This window comes from Vulpes vulpes, chromosome 2 (genome assembly GCF_048418805.1).
Source record: "Vulpes vulpes isolate BD-2025 chromosome 2, VulVul3, whole genome shotgun sequence".
Taxonomy (NCBI): Eukaryota; Metazoa; Chordata; class Mammalia; order Carnivora; family Canidae; genus Vulpes; species Vulpes vulpes.
In genome coordinates, this window is record NC_132781.1 from 79,383,813 (window position 1) to 79,406,855 (window position 23,043).

The window sequence follows — 23,043 nt, forward strand, 5'->3', positions numbered from 1 at the left end:
ATATATGCACATGTATATATATACATACATATATATATGCACACATTAGATATACACACACACATATACAATGGAATATTACTCGGCCATAAAAAAGAACTAAATCTTGCCCTCTGTGACAACATGGATAGACCTAGAGGGTATTATTCCAAGTGACATAAGTCAGAAAGAGAAAGGTAAATATGATAAGACTTCACTTATATGTGAAATTTTAAAAAAGCAAAACAAATGAATAAACAAACAAGTAGAAACAGACCCATAAATACAGAGAACAAAGTGGTACTGTCAGAGAGAAGAAGTGTGGGAGATGAGAAAAGAGGGTGAAGGGGAAAGGGAAGTATAGGCTTCCACATCTGAAATAAATAAGTCACAGGAACAAAAGGCACAGCATAGGGAATATAGTCACTGACATTATAATAGCATTGAAGGGTGACAGATGGGAGCTACACTTGTGGCGACCTAGCATAAGGCACAGAGTTGTCGAGTCACTATGTTATACATCTGAAACTGGTGGGACACTCAGTGTCAACTATACATTGAATTAAAAAATTCAAGGAAAGTATAACCTTAAAGCGTGTGTTTATGTTCTCCTTCTAGGAATTTATGGTTAGAGAATAATCGGAAATTTAAACTAAGACCTGCCACAACAATTATCACAGTTGTTATCTCCAATGTTTAAAATCAATACCAAGGTAAAATATTCAATATTAGGGAGATATCTAAATAGTATACTAAATAGTATACTAAATAGTATACTATTTATTTAAGTATAATAGTATACTTATACTAAATAGTATAACATGGTGCATCTATTTAAAACTAAATTTTGCAGTATTTTTTTCTTAGCAATAGAAAAAAACAAGGTTAAGTGAAAAGATGGTATCTAAAATTGTATACTTAGGCCTATTTTGCAGCACTCTATTTTTCAATGTATCAGGTGGAATAAATTGCAAAATGGTAACAGTAACTGGCTCTGGAATTACAAGAGGGTCTTTGGGTTCTTTTTATACTCTATTATACTTTGAAAATGTTCTATAGTAGATAGCTAATGTTTTTGTAGTAAGAAAAAAATACATTAAACTTAGGCCTACATAATACTTAGGCCTATTTTGCAGCACTCTATTTTTCAATGTATCAGGTGGAATAAATTGCAAAATGGTAACAGTAACTGGCTCTGGAATTACAAGAGGGTCTTTGGGTTCTTTTTATACTCTATTATACTTTGAAAATGTTCTATAGTAGATAGCTAATGTTTTTGTAGTAAGAAAAAAATACATTAAACATTAATAAAAAATATTGCTGCCTTTCCTCTCTGTGAACAGCTTCTTTCATATTATAATGGAGCACCAAAAAGCTAAATTCAAAGATCAATCAGCAGCCTACAATAATCCTGTCATTTTTTTTTTCTTACTGCTTTCTTAGCTGATTTATTTCCTCCTCTGCAGCCAAAAGGGATATGGCCGATCTGTTCTTGGTTTCTTCAAGAGTCTTTTCAGTTTCAGCCAGACTGTAAGAGAAATCAATAACTAAAGACAGATTTTTTCCAAAATTGGCAGACTTTCCAAATCAAGGCATAGGTTCTCCCAGGAACTTTTGGCATATGATATAAATTCAACATAAACAAGATCAAATTATGAGACATCTGCATCCAATCAGATGCTATTGCAAATATTATGGCGCACTTGTATGCAAAAACATGCTAGCACTCTTTCTCAGTGTCTAACACAAAGACATTACAGAGCAACTACCATTAAAAGGCTCTGTAATAATTATTAACATTAGAATGAAAAGGGCAAAGAAACTTGTTCTCCTTCATCTCCCCCTCCTAATTTATCTGCTCCAATCACACCAAATCCTCAAGCTGCCTCTCCCTATAAAATCTCCATTTTCTGCAATATAATACCATTTTCTGCAGTAGTTTCATTACTTTGCACCATAGAGTTGCATTTGACTTAATTTTCCCAGGCTTCCTAAATATAAAAAAAAAAAATTATTTGCCCACCTACAAGGAAAGTCTTCCATAAGCACACTTGACTACCAAGTATTTCATGTCTTCCTGCCTCTGACTGCCACCACTTATTGAGCATGATTTTCCTGAGTTTTTCAACATAGCTAGGTCATTGCTAGCTTCTAGGACTCTCTTCATTGTAGGTAAATCATAACAAATCATATTATTTCTTTAGGTCTATCTAAAATTTAAAAAGAAATGGAAGTACGTGGATGACATTGGATGGAGCAGTGATTCCCAATCAAGTTGCCCTAGTCCAGCAAGAGATCATAGGGTGGGCAAAGGTTTCGTGACTTCTCGGACCCTACTTCCTTAACTATCCAGGCTCTTGCATCACAGTTGTCCTGAGGCTAAGAGAGTGCAGTTGCTATCTAAACACCTGTCTTCTTCTTTCCTTTTAGATGGAAGAATCAAAGGCCCAACACTTCAGTCCTTCCCTAGACAGTGAAGAAGATTGAGAAATAAGAGGCTAGCAGGATCCCTACCAAGTCCCCACAGATTCCAGCCAACCAGGCAGAACAAGAGGTGTGGTGATTACCCAAAGTTCCTTCAGGTCTCCCCCTTCTCCTCGCCACCTAACAAGTGCCCACACACCCTGTGAGTGCTTTCTTGTACAAATGCCACCCCTGACTCTCTCAATCCGACTATGTCTCCCCTTCTCCCGAGTGCCTCCAACACTTGGTTCACACAATCTCATTACAAACACACTGTGAACTACTTAAGGGTGAGAATTTTCTTTAATTCATGTTTTTCCCCAGCACCTAAGACAGTGCCTGTAACACAGAAGATATTTTTTAAGCTGAGAAATGAATGAACAAAACGTCTAAAGTCTTTTTTAAAATGCCAAAGTAGCAATAACTTCATAATAGGACTTACTGGAGATTAAGAGGAAATTGCTGTGATTTAATTCAAAGGTGAATATGTTACAGGTTTTTTAAAGGATACATGGAGGGGGAAAAAATGAATGTTTTTGTCTAGAGAAAAATTAAAAGAAGCAAACAGACCAAGAAAGGAAGGAGAGTATGAACAGGAATAAAGTAGTTATTTTTTTTCCCAAGACATGGTACACATGTATGAACACATATACATACAACCAAAGGTACGTGCTAATTTGGCACTCTTGAGTGATATAGAGAGAGAAGAAAAGGAGGTACATCTGTGTGCCAAGCATTATTTTAAGCAAGTTAACATATTTTATTTATTTTTTATTAGAGATTTATTCATTCATTAAGAATATACCATGTGACAGGCATAATGTTGGGTGCTGGAGATACAAGAGTGTCAGAACAGCAAATACAAGACAGAAACCCTTTGGGGCTTCCAGTCTGGTGGATCAGAAACATGCCAACTGATATTTTACAGTTTCAAATTGTGGTAAGTGCCATTCTCACATCACTGTGAACTATTGGAAGGGAAGGAAAGACCTTTTGATATACCTGGTCATGGACAGACTCTGAGAAAGCCACATTTCCGCTGACACCTGAAAGATAATAAAGAACCAGCCATGCAAAGAGCCAGAGAAAGACTTCCATTTTTCTGAAAGAGCACAGGCAAAGGCTTCAAGGTGAGAAAGGGGACCGCAGACTAAATGAGGGGAGCCTGGCATGAGACAAGGGCGGAGAGAGAAGTAGGCCCAGATCACACAGGGCTGGAGAGTCCTGGTAAGGAGGTTAGAATTTTTTTTCCCCAACAGTAAAAGGAGTCCACTAACAGTTTTTAAGTAGGAGTCTGACTATAAATTTCTATGTGTAAAATGGACTGTAGTCGAGCAAGAATGGAATCAGGGTAGCCAATTGAAAGGCAACTGGTATCAGAGCCTTGAACAAAGGTGATGGTGGTCGAATAGAAAGAAAGGGACAAGGGTAGAAGACGTTTAGGAGGTAGATTCAACTGGATTTGCCAGTAGATTGGATATAGGAAATGAAGACATATGCAATCCATAACTGGAGACCAAGTATAAAATCTAAAAGTCTTCCTTTGTTGAGGATTCATCAAACTTAGACAGACCTGTCCCCATTCAGCACTGTATTAGAATTTGTGCATTTGAAACTGAGCCAAAACCAATCTGGTCTCCACAAGATTAGATATGGGGAATCTCCTTGGTGGGCCATTCATTCCACAGCAGGTAGCATCCTGATCAAAAGGCTGGTAGAGTAAGAAGAAAAGAGAGATCTAGCTATCATAGAATATGGGGGACAGAGAACACAATTTGTGATGCCTTAAAAAAATAAAAGCCACAGATGGGTTAAAACAAACTAGGAAATCTGAAGTAAAGGAGCAAATATCTTCCTCTGTGCAACTTTCAAATGAGATATACAGGGTTTGGCTGTGGGAGGGGGTGTATATATAGACACAAATGATTAAGAGAATAGGGTGAATGATCATGTCTATGGGTGTTCTTAACGCTATTCTTATAAATTTTCTGTTGGAAAATATTTCCAAAGAAAAAAACTTTTTTAAAAGCATGTGGTCATAGTTTTCTTGACCCCTGATGCTCCTTATGGGTATTTAGAGAGCCATAATGATAAGAGAGGGAAGTAGGAATTCCTGGCTCCTCTTGGTGCTGATAGAAGTAAAAAAACAGCAAAGTCTTGAAGCCCTGCCTCACAGCCAGTGGCAAATGGGAGGGCCTCGCCAGCAGCACTTGCCAGCAAATTCTCCAGAAGACTTAACCAGACAAGCCACAAATCAGCAACCCTTACTTGGCACAAAACTCTAATGCCCAGGAGGAAACAAGGCAGCAAGAACTCATAGGGTAGAACAAGACCAAAAGTCCCTCCTTTCCAGCACAAGCCATCCCTCATGAGCATGCAAGCATCCCTCTACTTCCAGATGCCAGTCTAAGGAAGGATGAGGGCCAAGGGGACTCCTGGAGAGAAGGGAGAGAAAGCGCCCCCAACAGAAGTTTTAACTTGGAATTAACTGAATATTCACAGGTAAAGGCCTATAGTAAACCAGAAGAGAAGTGGTAAATTTAATCATCCTCCTCATCTCATTCCAAAGCAGCTGAAATTAGTTGAAATCAGTTGTAGAAATTCAGAGTTTTTGCACATTACATTGGTAAATTTTGACCGTTGCAGCCATAAAACTGCTCATTGACAACAGTTCCAATTGGAAAATGCACAAGGGGTGTGGAGGTAACCCTGTGTGTGTGTGTGTGTGTGTGTGTGTGTGTGTGTGCTCATGTGCACGTGCATGCAAGCACACACAAAGAAAAATGTCTGGAGTAAAATCAACCAAAATGTTAGCAGGGATGAGATAACAGGTGATTTTCATCTTTACACTTGTATTTATCGTATGCATTTTGAATTAGCGACCATCGTGCCTCAGATAAACCTCCTTGGCTATAGTACTGCCACTGCACAAAGCTGTTGTATGCATTTTGAGAAGGGAATGTTTATTACTTTTATGTTTTCCTGAAAAGGAAATCTCATCAGAGAACACGGCAGCATGCCACACCCTATTCCATCACAAGTCCTTAAAGAATTCCTTGCTGCCCCATCCATGTCAGCAATGGAGCAGGGCTCCAAATGGAGAAACACCCAATTGACGGGTCTGGGTGAGGTCGGCTGACTGCAGTTTCATACACAGTTGTCTGCCTTCCTCAAGTGCAAACCCAAGGCTTGCACTTCTTTGCAGTGATTCCTTGAGCTTGCTACCCTGGCTTTGCCTTGATCTCTGCTGCTGCCTGGCATTGCTTAACTTTTTTTTTTCATTGCTTAACTTAAAAAAAAAAAAAAAAACTTTTCCTATCTACTAATTGTTCCAAAATCTTGAAACGCTCATTCTTTAAAGAGTCTGACTTCTCAGCCAAGCGTCTATACTCCCTAAATGAACACGTCTGACAGATGGATGCAGCCTCTTCATCCTACTCTTGCTCTCTTTTCTTAATTTTACTCTTTGTCTGACTTTCTTTAACCCTCTCCCTTTTGCATCTTGTTTTTCTTTCAAAAGATAGATTATCATGTGACAATATTCCCCTGTTTATATATATAAGCTGATAATAGGCCTCTAGAGAAGAAGGAGCCCCAGGAATGGAGCCAAGGGGACTAGGGTCTTAGGTATCCTATTATAATATAAAAATCTTATCCCCAGAGTCAAGACATTGCTCTCTGCTCTCTCTTTCTCTCTCTTTCTCTCTCTCTCTCTCTCTCTCTCTCACACACACACACACACACACACAGGAGTCATTTGCAGATGTCTACATTTTACATGAGTCACTATTCTCCTTTTAAACTTAAAAATTAAGAACAAACAATGCTTTTTGGAAAAAGATAACTTGCATTCCTCTTACTCGTCTTGAACCTGGTTGAGTTGACTACGAGTTGAATTCAACTCAGCATCTAATTGTTGAATATCCTGATCCCGAACACCAGACTCTTTATGTTTCTCCTTATCAAATGTGTCCTGGAATGATACACAAATCAAAAATAGTCTTGAATATATGAAATGGCATGATGGATTGCAACACATTGCACTGAGCAAAAGAAAAACAAGCACAAAAAGTACACAAATCCATAGTTCCATTTATAGGCAGTTCTAGTGCAGGCAAAATTAATCTAGAATGATAAAACTCAGAAGAGTGGTTGCCTGATGGGGAGGGATAGGTGACTGGGAAGTGACACAGGAAATGCTCTGGAGAAATGGAAATGTTTTATTAATAGGGTGTGGGTTACATGGATATCATCAGCCTATGGATTTCACTGCAAGTAAATGATACCTCAATTTTTTTATGGTACATCATTTTTTTAAAAGCCATTGGAATATCATCCCATATCTTCATACTCAGAATAGCACCTACAGGGTAAAAATCTAAGCAGCATGTGAAAATCCCCAGGGAAAAAAATTTGCTTAGAAACAACTGCTGTCTATGGAGTACTTACCTTATGTTAGTTGTTCCTGCACATTTATCACATTTAATTCTCAAAATGGCCCTATTGGGTCAGCAAAAGCAGTGACTCCACTCAGCAAGTGAGACAACCTACCCAGGACCATAGAAGAGTGACCAGAATTTTTGCCCCGTGACGTCCAAGCGGGGACCCTTCTGCCCCTGCCCCCTAAGGCTGCTAAGAAATGACTGCTCTACGTGCCTTAATTTTATAAAAGAATTCGTGTAAATCTACATAAATGTTTAAAATCAAGGTTACCAATGTTTAGAGATGTTAATGCCTTAAGCAAGGTGTGTGTTCTCCTTCCAGTCTGGGCTTCAACTGTCTAAAAGCTGACACCATTGCACAGAAATCACCCCCCATCAACTGCAAGTGAGGATACTCTTTGTCAGTCTCTAAGAACTAACTTTCCACTGGGTGTTATACTATATGTTGGCAAGTCGAACTTCAATAAAAAATATATTTAAAAAAAAGAAGTTTTCAATTAGTTTCACTTCATTCTTTCAGAATATGGAGCTTTCCCCCACCTCATGGTCTCTTTCTGCAGCCCCATGGTACCCTAAGTGTCTGTGTGCCTACTCTGTCATTCCAAAGCTCCTATTTAGTGCCTAGGGTGGGCAATGTCCCAGATGTGGAACATCACCAGGGCCTTCTTACAGCTGAGGAAGCAGAGGTTCACTGATTTGCCTCAGGTCATACCCTGGGAAAGAGACAAAGCTGAGAGTTGAGCGCAGGTCTGTCTGAAGACAAAGCTCAAGCCGTTGTGCCACATACTACTGCACCCAGAAACTCACCTTGTGTACCTGTGTCCCCGTTCCCCAAGTAGAGCAAAGTCCCTCAGTAGGGTAAAAGCCATATCTTAGATATGTTCCCGGAGCCAGATTGGGTTGCTGAAAGTCAAGGGTGATCCTTGAGCATCCCTACCTGCAGAGAGGGGACCTTGCTGTCAACAGGTTTTCCCAGGGAAGCTGCAGTAAAGGAGGCTTCCAGCCAAGGCAGTAGGCGCGATTTGATTATTTCCACACCATCATAATGACCGCCTAAAAGAACCCACAAATCGGGGCAGGGAGAGAAGTTCAGCCACACAGGGTGAAAGCACAAAGAACAAAAGTAAAAGAAGGGAGAGCCGGACGGGAAAGCACAGGCCCTTCTCACCTTCTTGGGCTGCAGCGGTGAGGATCCTAAAGAGCTGTCCTTGCACTTTGGAAATTTGTTCGATGAACTCAAGGCATTGACAGAGATTTTGATCACATGTGTTTGTCTACAAAAATCAAAACAGAAAATCAGTGCCTTTCCTTTCTACTGGGACACTCTGCAGGTAGACAGAGGCCGCCTGGCTCCGGTATGCTCCCAGGCGCAGAGACTGCCCTTTGTCCACCAAAACGTCTTTTCCCTTTCCTCCTGGGCACACAGCTAGACCACTTTCCCCAGCTTCCCTGGCAGTTGGTGCAGCTGTGGAACTGAGTTCCAGTCCTTGGGACAGGAAGTGATATGTGCCATTTCCAGGTAGACCCAGAAGAAAGCCCCTTGAGTGATGCTCTTCTCTCTCTCCTTCCCGATCTTCCAGCCAGCTGCAGAGGGCCCAGCAGAGGACCCCAAGGGCATAAAGGATGGTGGAGCCACAAGATTTGAAAGGCTACTCATTGAACACTTGCAATGACTGTCACATACTCAAGAAAGTCTATGTATATGTGCATGTGTCTCTGTGTGCATAAGGCCACAGAGATGTGTTTTAATAGCAATACCCCTGGACTTCCTTCCTACTCAATGGAACCCTGCAAAAAATCCTCTTATAAAGTGAATAGACCTTTTGTGACGCAAACCACTGTATCCTGATTTACCTGCTTTATGGATCCATGTCTTCTACCCAAGTTCATTATGGCCATAAAGAACACTACTCGTTAACAGTAAGAAGGTACTGGGGGGTTGAGGATACCATGTAGAAGAAGACAAAAGAGACGGCCGGGGCCCTATGGCACATGCAGACTGGGAGAGGAGGTAGCAGTGTAGACAGTTCCAGGCGATGGAAAATGTGAGCCAAGGTCTACTCCAGGGCCTACAACCTGGGAAGTCAGGGAGTTCTGAGAGGAAGTGAAATCTAGGCAAGGAGAAAGCAGGCAGATTTGGGGGGGAACAGGCAGTTCCAGTGATTTCGACATCCGCAGAACATGGCGAAACCAAGAGCTGGGCCTTTAGCTATTATTCTCTCTCAAGCCATGGAAAGGCAGGATCTGTGGGTGCTGGGGATCCTGAGGCAGGAAGCAGGGCGCCAGGAGGATAGAAATGAGAAGAAAGAGGAAGAGCGACCTCCAGGCAAAATGCTACAAGTCAAATGCATGTGTGTGCCGTCAGGGGAAGTGGTGCAGGCAGGCCATACGCTCCTGCGGGCAGAGGCTGTGGGCCTGGTCTCTGGAGTCAAACCCAGTTAAGTACTGGACAACGAGAAGATTCACGTATTTTGTGTTCATCACATAGCTCCTGTGTACCAGGCACTATTTTTTTTTTTTTTAAGATTTATTTCTTTACTTGAGAGTGAGAGCTAGAGAGAGGGTGCAAGCACACACAGGGAGGGGAGAGAGAGAAGCAGACATCCTGCTGAGCAGGGAGCAGGTCCAGGCTTCATCCCAGGACCCTGGGATCATGACCTGAGCTGAAGGCAGAGGCCTAACCGATCATGACCTGAGCTGAAGGCAGGGCCTAGCCACCCGCGCGCCCCCACCCCAGGCTACTGGTGCCTTCCGTACAGAAGCTCAGTGAAGCTCCATAGCAATGCACTGTGAAGTAGGAGCAGCACTGTTATCACCCGCATTTTCAGATGACAAAACTGAGATGCAGAAAGGTTAAATAACCCGTCCAAGGTTACCTAGCCAGTAAAACGGCAGAACTGAGACTGGTGCCCATGCTCTGAAGATCGTAATTAGTGCTGGGAGCAGAGGGAGGACAGGACGATGCAACATGAGTGAATGGGGAGGACCATCAGGAAAAGCTGCCCTGGAAGGGCAGGATTCAGAGTAGTAGAGAGAAGACGGTGATCCCCAGGGGGATCAGCAGGGGCAAAGGCCCTGTGGTGGGGACAGGAGCGAATTTAGTCACCTTGAGAACCAAAAGTAAGTGTGTAGGGTAGAAGCACAGAAGGTGAGAGAGGTTGGCAGGACAGGTCCCAGAGGGCCTCGCAAGCCTGGGAAGGAGGCTGGATGGGGTGGACTCATGGCACCCTAGGGCGAGCTGCGAGCTTAGGTCCATGCTGGTGACAGCACTGGTGACAAGCTCTGTTATGGCAGTTAAGTCTGATGCAGCCATTTGTCTCTGTGTCTCATCCTTCTATCTCCTTCTCCTAAAAAGACGAGGAGCTCTTTTTAAAAATCCCTTTGTCTCTCCTATGTCTCTATCGGTTGCCACTGGTATGTCTAACAAATCAAAGGGCTCCAAAGTATTTGACAAATGAATGAATGAATGAATGAATGAATGAATGACTTACCAGCGTAATACTGACATCGTCAGAACATTTGGAACCCCCAGCTGAACAGCTGTGCCCATCCCTCCCTTGCTGAAGCCCTTGGCCTTGCCCATATGCCTGCACTTACCACGGTGAACCTGTTACAAAACAGCTTTGGCCCCTGGCTAGACCATGCCACAGGCTGAGTGTCCAGGAGCGGGCCTGAGGGTCCAGCGGACCCGAATGATTGCCTCTCACCATTCTGGGCAATCCTACCCAGGTTACTTGACTTTCCTGAGCCCATTTCTTCTCCAGAAAAATGGGGATAATGCCTTGCAGAAGAGAATTAAATCCAAATAATGCATATCTAGCACCTCAGAGACAGAGGGCACTCCACATTTGGTACCTAGGAGGTATTACGGGTTACTGAAAGGAGCAGCGGGCACAGAAATAAGGCAAACCTGGGTTCAAATACCGCGTCCCACGTATTTGCTATAGTCTCAGAAAAGGTATTTTATTTTATTTATTTTTTTAGAAAAGGTGTTTTAAATATGAGCCTCTGTTTACTCCTATTTACATGCTGGTCTCATGAGCTAACTTAGGTGCAGAGTAGGGGAGGAACAGAATAATTAAAAGTATTATTGTAGTATTACCACCATCTGCTTCTATGCCTTACCCAGTGCCTGGTACAAAGGAGGTGCCCAAAGGAATGTCTGCTAAGTGGATTTGTACACACAACTTAAATCACAGAAGAGAATATACAGTATAGGACAGCTCCTGCTCCCAAGACCTGTCACCACACGCTGCAGCTTCTCACACAAAACATCACACAAGACACTCAAGTTGCAAGGGAGCCCATAAAATAAATAGAGCCAAGATATGAACTAATTATGCTGTTTCCTAAATTCCAACATCCATGCCTTCATAAATCAGTGGGTTCCTATTCTTTGCAAGGCCTTGGGCTGAGCCCAGGAAATAAAGCTACACTGAAAAAAAAATTAAAAGTTGCCTACTATCAGTGAGCTCACCAGCTGGGGAAGAGGGGTGAAAAATGGGAGACTACAGAGGATTAATAGTTATCTTGAAGTTTATTAAGTGCTCTAGGTGGGTCGTGAGCTGTAGAAGGAGCAAAGCATGCCCTAGTGCAGTGAAGGGCAAAAATTAAGGTATTTCCAGAGAAGGAACAGCAGGTACCCAAGGCAGGGAGCAGCAAGGTGTACCACAGGGGCAAGTGGGATACATTTGGTCCAGAGACCAAATAATGATAAACTTAATTTGCCACATGAAGGGCTCTGAGCCTTATCCTGCCACTGAGAGACTGGAGGGAGCAGATGGTGGAAAGTGCTGACGTCATCCAACTTACTTTGTGTTTTACAAAAATCACTCTGGCAAAAGCCGATCACATCGAGTTCAGATGAGAGGGTGAGCCTGGTGGGAAGGGGGCCAGTTGTAACCATGTGGCTGAGAGATGTTGAGGGTTGTGGAGATGCCAAGGGCCCCCTGAAGGCCCTTCCCAGCCCTTCACATCAGTGTCAGCCAAGGTCCCACTGGTTCTAGCATTACCTACAGAGGAAGTCAGAAGGTTTGAAATAGAAAAGAGGTGTCCGAGGGATGGGTTCTGTCTCAGACAATGTAGGGGATCTGCAGAACCTTCAGGGAGAGCTGTCTGGTAAAAGTACCTAACAACTCTTGAGCACTTACTTTGTGCCAGCCAAGCCCTGTGTTGCGAGCTTTAAATACAGTTTCACATAATCCTCAAAATAACCCTACAAACTGGATGCCATCCATCAACCCTAATTCACCAATGAGGAAAATCAAGATCTTAAGCAATTTGGAGAAAAGGTGGTTGAGCTGGAAACTAAGCCTGTTCCTGCAGCCTTTGAGGCAGAGCCAGGCTCTCAAACATGGCACTGTACCCAGAGCAGAAGGAAAAGACTCTGGATCTCAGCAGAGAGGTTGGGGCTGGAAGTGTGGTTCTGGAAGCTTCAGCAGATGGAGAGAGAGGAACCCATGTGCATAGATGAGATCCCCAGGGCAGGAGAAGGCAAAGGGCAGGGCTGAGGGCAGTTTTGCTATTTCAGAAACAGGCTGAGGAAGAAGGGCCAGTAAATGAAAACAAAGCAAGAGCAGTGAGAAATAAGAGGACAGCCAAGAAGGAAGGTAAAGAACCAGGAAACCAGAGATGGAAATGGTTTATTCTTTGCTTCACTTATGCTTTTAGGCTCTCAACAAATTTTTATGGAGGAGACTACTGTGTGCCAGATGCTAGAAGTACCATGAAGGGTAAGAGAGCCTCTTCTCTCAAGAAATTTATAGTCTAAGAGAAACATGTAAATAAATGTAAAACCAGAATTACTTGCTATATAAAAGTAGGTCTAGATTTCACAGGTGAGGCTCAAAAGAAGAAGTGGTGGGGGGCCAAGAAGATTCAGGAAGGCCTTCACATGAGGAGCTCCGTGGGCTCTCATTCCTATTTTCTAACTGCTCTAGTGTGAGGCCTGAGCACTGAAAAGTTTTTTAAAGTTTTCTGAATGATTTTTATGGGCAACCAAAAGTGCAAACCACAGCTCAAATGGGAAGGGAGATCAATTTAATGAGTCTAGGGACATTTGGGTGGCTCAGCAGTTGAGCAAAGGGAAAACTGGGGGCTACCTGACAGATATTTAACAGTAGAATCCTGAGGGTGTGATGAACCCACTTGTGAGGCATGGTGGAGAGAGGGGGCCCCAGGTTTCAGGCTTGGACCACAGCAGGGAATGCGGTGCCATTGCCCAACCACAGGACACAAGTGGAGAACCAGCAAGGTGAGAGAGGGGAAAACTAGTCCTGTTGGGTTGGTGTTGGGTTGGGGGATGTCTAGAGCATCCACATGTTGCAAGCTGGAAGGCGGGTGGTTGCCTAGGTCCGGGGCTCTGAAGAAAGCCCAACCTGGAGATAGATTTCACGGTCACTCACATCGGGGAAGTAGCTAAAGCTATAGAACTTGGTGCATGTTGAGAACAGTGACAGCAGAATGGTGTGGGGATACTTGATGTATTTCCACATTGCACGGGGTTGAGGGAGCAAATGGAAGCAAGGAAGGAGTAAAGACAATGAGGACAGACGACTCTGAAGAAGTTCCCTGGTGCAGGGAAGGACAGCAACGGGACAGTGGCTTCATTCCCATCCTTTCAAGGTCCCCACTCTCTTGCCCAAACAAAAGTTCCCAATAATATCAAGCCTAAATGTTGCCCCATTTCCCAATACCTTGCCAACATGCGTCCACATGACTTGTCCAGCCTTACTTCCCTCTGCTCCCCTGCAGCAACTCTCTCCACTGCAGCCACACCCCTGCCTTGCCTTTGCACACGTAACATGTGTACTAGAACCACCAACAACCTTGATGCCTTTCACGTCCTTTACTTGGGAGCAGCCTTGACCTTACCATTTCTCCTTGTGACAGCCTGATCATCCAAGCCTCTACCAATGGGTCTTTCACATCTTTGATTCTATTCCTCACCTTGAATCACCTCCACAACATGGAAGAGAGAACACTTTTCATCATTACATTAATCAAATTTATCACTAAATATCCTTCATCAATTTGCAAGTTGGTTGGAAAAGCTATTTAAACCCATCGATTTCAGCACAAAATACAGTGATTTGCATTTTAAGAAACCTCAGTCTAGGGACCCCTGGGTGGTTCAACGGTTGAGCGTCTGCCTTTGGCTCAGGGTGTGATCCTAGTCTGGGGATCGAGCCCCACATCAGGCTTCCTGCAAGGAGCCTGCTTCTCCCTCTGCCTGTTTCTCTGCCTCTCCCTCTGTGTCTCTCATGAATAAACAAATAAAATCTTTAAAAAATAAAACCAAAATATTGAATTTTAGTTATAAGCCAGCTTAAATATACCCCAACATTTTAGCAAAAGCTTCTATTTAGACCTCTCCGCAGGATTTTGATGTCTCAGCCTGCAGTTAATATTTCTATTGGATTTCTTTCATTAATTATTTTCCTTAAATATTAAGCAATGATGATATTTCCATTAACAAGTTTGTCTAAGAAGAAGCGAAGAAAGGAAAATTTAAAAGTTGATAGACCCTCTGTTAAAAATAATCTGTCTTTTTTTTTTTTTTTTAAATAATCTGTCTTAATCACTCGTCAATTTCTTTCCTAGCCATGAATTCCTCATTAGTAGCTGGGGCAGAAACAGTAGCACCAATCAAATATTCCACATGCTTTCCATTTCTCAGGCTCTTTTACAATTAGATTGGAGCCACATAACAATTCTGGCCTAGGGAAGATGAGTGAAAGTGATATATATAATTTAGGTGCTCTCTCTCTCTTCCCCTACTGACCTTTGAGATCCTGTGATGAGATGACTGGTCCACGAGGTAGAGGGCGCCTGAACCCGAGCCAATTGTGGAAGAGTTTTCACTGGACTTTGCATGAATGAGAAATCTCTTTTATGCAAGTTTAGGCACTAAGATTTGGATTTTTATTCATTACTGCAGCATAGTAGTAAAAAGATAAAGGGAAGAAAACGTGTTTTCTATAAATTTACTAGATTGAATCCCCAGGAATGTAGAAATGTGTTGACTATGGGGAAGGGCAAAGGCAGCCAGGAAGTCTGTTTGAAGACACCATAGCAACTACAACAGCCCTTTTGTATTGACAGTCAGGGACATTTTGTCATATAGGCAATGTCTATTTCAACCACAAAGATTATCCTATAGCAGAGGGACTCCTCCCTGAGATCTCCTTTTTATGTACTAATATTGAATATGCTGTTTTCACTTAAGAGGGCAGCTTTTTATAGCACAAGAGAGTCATGCAAGAGGATGCATCATCAGCTTTCTCTATCATCCCCACTCACATATCAGATAATCAAAAGTTTCCAGAATGTAATGTCCTGGTGTCTATTATCAAGAAATGGAATCCTATTCTCTCTTAGGGATGGGGTGATCAAGGGTATAGTAAGGTCTTACCATTTGCCTCTCTAATTATATATAGTACATTTTAAAAAGTAATAAATCGCAGAGCATCTGACCAAAAGCATCTCCCTAGTCCACAAGACTCTGGGTAGAAACAAAAGAATCTCAGGAGGAGGAGAGTTTCAGCCCAGAGCTGACCTTCTCCAGGTACTGCTAACATTGGAAGGAAGTTAACTCTTCATCTTAACATCTCTATGGGTTAATTTGGTCATCAGAACCCAGTTCTGCATAGGTGGTCATTTGACCCTTTTGTAGAGTTAACCAAGAGGTCCATATAGATGTTGCATGATCAACTGGGGGCATTTTGGGGCAGCATACTCTTTCTTACTTGAAGGATGCTTCTCAGAGTCTGACCTTGTCTCCTCACTGCATGACGCTTTTGGTTTCCCCCACCTCCGCCCCCACCATTGCTCCTAAGATAAAGTTCAAACTCCTTAACATACCACCCAAAGCCTCTACCCTCTGGCCCAACCACCCCACCTCCTCAGCCTCATCTCACTTCCACTCCTTGCCTTGAACCATTCACAGGCTTCCCCAAATAGGCCAGCTTCTTCATGCCTCCCTGCTTTTTACACATGCTGTTTCCTTTACCCTTCATCCTCTTCTCCAACTGGAAGTCTATCATTAAGATGCAACTGACATTTCTAGTCCCAGCACTGAGCACAGACACATCATAAACTCTGAAAAAAATATTAAGTTAATCAATAAATGTACATTGCCAAATGTGTAAATATAGAGTGTCTAGTCCAATAACCATTTATTGAGTGAATTATTAAGCTCTTAATAATTGGCTCAGTTCTTGGTTGAACAAGAAGAGATTTTCTATGGCTTTTTCACCAACATACTCAATAACCACAAAGACGGAAAAACAATTCTGAAGGTACATGTTTGTACCAAGCTGTCCCTGCAGAGCCAATGGAATCCAAGTTTTAAAGACCAAGTAATACAATAATTCAACTTCTCTTTAATAACTAAAAGAAAGTGAATTGGCAGTGTTTGTTGTTGCATTTATTATGTTTCTCTAGTGGGGTTTTGAAAAATATCCCTCCTCATAATTTGTTTTTAATGAATAATTTTTTAAAAAAAAATCAAGCAAGTAGTGGTTCTGCCTAGGGCCCAGAAGATTATTAGATGTTGCAAGATTAAAATCCAGCCAACAAATAAAAATCAAAAGCTTTGGGGCAGAAAATTACATTTTTTAAAAATTTACTGTGTCTGACAACATACATAGGGCACGAGGAAAAGATGGTGGTGATGGACAGATTAAGGCAGAGGAAATGGGAATCCATATGAAGGAAATTATAGGACAGAAAGAAGAAAAACTAAATAGGATCTGTTAATCCAAATGAAGGAAAATGAAAATTTTGCATTGTGTTTTAGAGCTAAATCTATTCAAGTTATTGATCTTTTTCACTGAAAATAAATTGTTTCCCAAGGGGATGATTTTAATCACATTCTTAATTCTAGTGTAGTATTTATGGTCTTTTATTTTGCTTGAGTTTAGTTAGAACTAAATCAGTGTGGTCACAGTCAACAAAATCAACTTTGCGTAACAAACATAATTTAAAGCTTTTAATGAAAAAACCTCTACAACCAACATTTTAATAATGTAGTTTGCTATAATGACTATTCTGTATCTTAAGATTTCAAGGAAAAAGTCCTTGGAACTAGTAAAACAAACTTGCAGTATTACAGGAAACATCTTAGCAGTTGACCAAAACCCACACTGTAGGTGACAAGTTACTAAATAAGTCTAGATGTAACCTAAATTTTGGTAGGTGGCTTATAGATATATTCTTATCCTCTGCCTTTCACCACATACACACACACCAAAAACAACAACAACAACAACAAAAACTATTAAAAACTCTTGCATCCTCTCAATTGTGCCCCTACTTGGAAATCATGGCTTTTGGTTTCAATTCCAATTTCAATAAAGGCTGAAATAAAGATACTGGAGGATCATCTTTAATTCTACACTGGATATGAGGTTTTTAAGAAGAAAAATGAGTCCAAGAACCCGGATGTCTGGGAGAATGGTGGTGGCACTCAGTCAGTCATTATTTTCTGAGCACTACTAGGAGGCAGGCAGGCATTATTCTAAGTGCTGGAAATACAGTGATGAGCAGGAAAAGGGAGAAATCTTGGCCCTCTGGAGCTTACCTTTTAGTGGGAAAAGGAGAAGGAAAGATTGACAATTCAGTAAAAGAATAAGTAAAAATGAGAAGATGTAGCTATCACAGAAGTAAGAAAGCAGAAAAGGGACACAGTGAGTGCCAGCGGCAGGGGTGGGAGATGGTAATTGTAAACAGGGTGGTTTCTCCTGAGGTGACATTTAAACAAAGACTTAAGGAGGAGAGAAAGTGAAAATGTTGATATCTTACTTAAATATCCACAGGCAAAAGTTTTCCAGGCAGAGGGGAACAGAGAGTGCAAAACGTCCTGAAACAGGAGACTGGCTGGTATGCTCTAGACTTCTGTCCAATAGAGTAGCTACTATCCATATGTGACTATTTGGGTTTAAATTAATTAAACTTTAGTTGAAATTTACTTTTTAAAATTTAAATGAAATTTAAAATTCAGTTCCTTAATTTGCACTTGCCACAATTCTAGTACCAAATAACCACCATATTGGACAGTGCCTGTATAGACCATGTCCGATCCTAGAAAGTTCTATTGGACAGCTTTGCCAATAGAAAGAGCAACAAGACCAATATCGCCGCAGTAGATTAAGGGAGTAACAGATGAGGTCAGAGTTTAAAGGAGCACAATTGTGTAGGACTTTGATAGTCATTGTAGGAACTTTGGCTTTTATTCTAGGTGGGATAGAAAGTCTGAGGATTTTATCAGAGAGGTAACTTGATCTGACTTGACATTTAGGAGAATCACTTTGAGATATTTTTATAATAATCTAGATGAACGATCATGGAAGGATGGTTATAGCAAAGGTGGTAAAAGGGTTCTGTGCGCATTTTGAAGTAGGTGCCAACAGATTAAGCAGGTGAACATGTTGTGAGGTGTGTCATGATGAAGACTGTGAAGTCAAGAGGCCAGTGTTCATGGCATGGGCGAAGCTAAGTTAGATTTTAGACTGATTGGACTTCGAGATGATGATAGCACAACTGAAAATGTCTAAAAGGCAATCAGAGAAGTGAGCTCAGATGAGAACAGGCCCTGAATACAGATATGAGATTCATGGGCTTATATGTGGGAGAGAAGCAAGGATGGAGGCCCAAGAGAAGATTGATAAAGTCTTGAATAATTACTATAGGAGGGAAGTGGACAAGGCAAGGAGACAAACTGTTAGAGCCTTAGAAGAATGGAGATGTCAACAGCCAAATGCAACAGAAACACTAGACAGCCCAGGAGAAATGATCATACAGAGAAATGGTCACAGATTTTTTTTAGAAAGGCATTGGTCTCTAAAAGTGCATTCTCTATGAAGGGGGGGGGGGGGGAATGAGCCTGGCATGGGGGAGATAATCTAGATTGAAATAGTTTGTAGATGGACCACTGTTACTAAGAAAGGGAAGTGTAATAAACTTTGGCATGTCTTAGTACTTATGTGTAGTTTCTAAAACAATCATTTGATTCAGCGAAATGGTAGTGTCATTTATGTTAAACATGGTCTTGTGACAAACTGAATATATTTTTTTGTAAAAAAAAAACACATTATTATTATATTTTTAAGTAATTGAGGCTTAAACTTACAACCCCGGGGATCCCTGGGTGGCGCAGCGGTTTGGCGCCTGCCTTTGGCCCAGGGCACGATCCTGGAGACCCGGGATCGAATCCCACGTCAGGCTCCTGGTGCATGGAGCCTGCTTCTCTCTCGGCCTATGTCTCTGTCTCTCTCTCTCTCTCTCTCTGTATGACTATCATAAATAAATAATAAAAAAAAATTAAAAAAAGAAAACTTACAACCCCAAGATTGAGAGCCCCAAGCTCTCTCTCCTGGCTGAGCCAGTCAGGCACCCCCAAACTGAATGTACTTTTTAACATTCGGAGTTTACTTAGGTCACAGGGTAATAACAAGAAAAAGGATGGAAGGAGGGAAGGAAAGAAAGAAGGGACGGAAGGAGGGAGGGAGGGAGGAAAGGAAAGGAAAGGAAAGGAAAGAAAAGGAAAGGAAAGGAAAGGAAAGGAAAGGAAAGGAAAGGAAAGGAAAGGAAAGGAAAGGAAGACGGAAATGGAAGAAGGAAGGAAGAAAAAGAAAGAAAGGAAAAGAGAGGAGGGAGGGAGAAAAGAAAGAAGGAGGGGAGAAAAAAAGGAAGGAAAGAAATAGAAAGAATATGCTATAAGATGTAGTAGGAGGCAAATGTCAATTTCCCTGCAATCTTATACAATTAAATTAAAGTAAATTAAAAAAAAAAAAACACAGATCACAAAAAAATGGGTGGCTCAGTGGTTTAGCACCTTCCTTCCACCCAGGGTGTGATCCTGGCGTCCAGGGATCGAGTCCCACGTCGGGCTCCCTGCATGGGACCTGCTTCTCCCTCTGCCTGTGTCTCAGCCTCTCTCTCTCTCTCTCTCTCTCTGTCTCTCATGAATAAATAAAATAAAATAAAATAATTTTTTAAAAAACACAGTCCTGCAATCTTGATGGGGAAGGAATAGTCACAGTGCTCATTCTTTAAAAGTGGGCAGAGGTGGTAAATACTCAGCAGCAGAGAGGGGGGCAAGGAGAAAGCTCTAAGTGCTGTTGGAGCTCCCCTCCACTGAGGGAGCCCTGGTCCAAGGGGGAACGCGGAAGCCCAGAGACTCAGACCGCATCCAGTTGCATTTGTCCTGGTAGGATTTCAGAAACAAGCGGATTTAAATTCAAAAAAAAAAAAAAGAGAGAGAGAGAGAGAGAGCGAAATTTGAGATCCGAGAAAGAACTTCGCGTATCATCTGGTTGAGCGAGTCTCTCCTATTTAAGAGACGAGGTACGAGAGGCACGGAGGGGACCTGCATGGGCGCAGGGGCCTCGGCGGGTCTGTGCGGCGCCGGCCCTAGAACGGAGGGGGCGGAGGGGGGCTGGGTGCAGGGCCTCAGGGGGGCTGGGTGCAGGGCCGCAGGGGCCTGGGTGCAGGGCCGCAGGGGGGCTGGGTGCAGGGCCGCAGGGGGCCTGGGTGCAGGGCCCCAGGGGGGCTGGGTGCAGGGCCGCAGGGGGGCTGGGTGCAGGGCCGCAGGCGCCCCGCGCTCCGCCCGCCCTTCCACTCGCTGAACCTCTGCGCCTCCCCTGCGTAAGGCGCACGGGTCAACCTCAGCAGATGCAACACTGAGTTGCACTGGGTGGTGGTGGTGGTGGTGGTGGTGGTGGTGGTGGTGGTGGTGGGTCGGGGGTGGGGGGGGCGGTTAATGGGACTTGAGGAGCTCTATGGGTTCGATGCCAGAACGCCGGCTTCCTGCAGAAGCCCTGGCCCCAGGCCTCCTGAAGTCGGCACACGCCTGAAGCCCGCAACGTTGACAAGTGTCCATGTCACTGCCATCTGGGGGTATTTTTTATAAAAAGTCATTTGGAAAAAATAAAAATACAAAAAATAAAAATAAATAAAAAGTCATTTGGGGAATATAAATAATAGTGAAAGGGAATAGAAGAGAAGGGAGAAGAAATGGGTAGGAAATATCAGAAAGGGAGACAGAACATGAAGACTCCTAACTCTGGGAAACGAACTGGGGGTGGTGGAAGGGGAGGAGGGCGGGGGGTGGGGGTGACTGGGTGGCGGGCACTGGGAGGGGGCACTTGGCGGGATGAGCACTGGGTGTTATTCTGTATGTTGGCAAATTGAACACCAATAAAAAATAAATTTATTATTAAAAATAATATAATAAAAAAATAAAATAGAATAGAAAAAATAAAATAAAATAAAATAAAATAAAATAAAATAAAATAAAATAAAATAAAATAAAATAAAATAAAATAAATAAAATATCACCGCGAGAGTCGCGGGGAGGCAGGACCAGGGCTGCGCTCCGAGCTGGGGACCCGGACGCGGCCCGTTGCTAGGGCCGCCAGCGTCCTTGGTTACCGCGCGGGGGCGGGGCGGGGAGGGCGCCCTGGGACCCGGGGGGCGTCTGCGGCCCCGCGCCCCCCCACCCCCGCCATCCGGGTCCCGGGCGGCCCCCGAGCGAGCCCCAGGAGGCCCCCGCCGGGACAGGAGCGCCCCCCGCCCGCCCCGACTCACGCTGTACTCCGCCCGCCAGCGCTCCAGCTGCTCGTGCAGGGCCCGGAGCGGCTCGCCGGAGACCAGCCTCCTGAGGTTCTCTGCCATCGCTCCCTCCTCCCGCGGCCGCGCGCTGGGCGGCGGAGACCGAGCGCAGGACAGCGGGCGGTGGCCGGGGCGGCGGGAGGGGTGTTCTCTCTCCGGGGGGGCGGGGGGCTCAGAGCGCGGCGGGAGCTTCCATCCTCCCCGCTCCGGTCAGACGGGGCAGGGTGCCCTGGGCCACAGCCGCCGCGCCTCAGCCGCTGCCCCCGCGGCCGCCCAGACCCCCCCCGCCCCCCAAATACCCGGCGATTATTAAACAAACCTTGACGTGGGCGGCCGGCTGCTAGGGACGCGCACTGCGCAAGCCTTGGCAACGCCAACGCCGGGCGCGGCGGCCCGCGGGGACTGCAACTCCCACCCCCCCACCCCCCACCTCCCACCTCCCACCCCCCCACTCCCGGGGCCGGGCACCTGCCCTGGAGCGCCCTGGCGCTGCTCCTGCTGCTGCTGCTGCTGCTCCTGCTGCTGCTGCTCCTGCTCGCCGATGGCTAGGCTGCCCGAGGCCGCGCACAGTCCGCGGGTGGCCGGGGCCGGGGTGCCGAGACTACCGAGGGCGCCCGCTCCACCCCTTGATGGACCAAGACTCGCCTGCAGTGTGGGATGGGGGGTCCCCGAGGCCTCCTGCCTGGAAAAGCAAAGGTGGTTTCTCCAGGGACAGTTTGGTTAGGCAGTAGGTAAGCACCTATTTGGCGCCTAGGTAGTAGGTAAGCACCTATTTGGCGCCTAGGTAGTAGGTAAGCACCTATTTGGCGCCTAGGCAGTAGGTTAGCCTACCTGGCACCTTCCTCGGTCCTCTAACTTCTCAGGCCTTCAGTGCTTCCCTTGTAATACTTAGGATCTGGAGGGTGCCCGAGTCAGTAGATTGGAAGCTCCGGGAATGTTCACAAAACCAGGGTGATCCCTCGGGTTTGGACATGATTTGGTGTCGTTTCAGGATCGCTGATCGCTCTCAAGTTTCACTTACTTCTCATTCTCTAACAAACTTTGTGAAAGTTTCAGACCCCGTTTCGCACTATTTCAAAAGGGTGCGTTAATGCCACAGTGATCGTTTAAACTGCTTAAGAAATGAAACAATTTCAACCATCATTAAGCAGTTTAGAAGCCCTTATTTTATATGCTTCAAATGATGAGCTGATTGCAAATCGTCCTTATCTAGTCATTAAAACAGCAGGAGTGGATCGGGGCCTCAGGTAGCCAGCTCGTTTAATTCAGTTCCATTTCTTTAGGTACTTGAAAATATATGAACATTGCACTGTCCAAATATGATAATATTCAGGATTATACCACCTTTTTTTTTTTTTAAATTTCTCTTCATTACCGTGGTTTTACTGTCCTCCAGTAAAAATGAGAGGCTTATTTCTGGAGCCTGTGTTGCTACCATCTTCTGTAGACTACAAAATAAGAACTATAAAAGTTCTCATCACAAGGAAAAAAAATTGTGGCTATGTGTAGTAATAGATGGAGTATTGTGTTGGTCATTTCACATTAT

General features: G+C 43.9%; 1 protein-coding gene across 2 annotated transcripts in view; it reads right to left on the reverse strand.

Moving 5' to 3' along the window:
- The window catches only part of SPATA18 (spermatogenesis associated 18), a 39,241-nt gene extending 17,458 nt beyond the window's left edge, over nucleotides 1-21,783 (reverse strand). The window contains exons 1-5 of one of the 2 annotated variants that reach the window (XM_072749009.1): nucleotides 21,474-21,783; nucleotides 8,053-8,158; nucleotides 7,822-7,937; nucleotides 6,303-6,415; nucleotides 1,412-1,507 (exon numbers count right to left, since the gene is read on the reverse strand). In XM_072749009.1, coding sequence (XP_072605110.1) covers nucleotides 1,412-1,507; nucleotides 6,303-6,415; nucleotides 7,822-7,937; nucleotides 8,053-8,158; nucleotides 21,474-21,560 — 518 coding nt within the window. In that variant the 5' untranslated portion in view covers nucleotides 21,561-21,783. The remainder of the gene's footprint in view (nucleotides 1-1,411; nucleotides 1,508-6,302; nucleotides 6,416-7,821; nucleotides 7,938-8,052; nucleotides 8,159-21,473) is intronic. The other variant, XM_072749010.1, reaches the window with a different exon arrangement.
- Nucleotides 21,784-23,043: the final 1,260 nt, after the last annotated feature.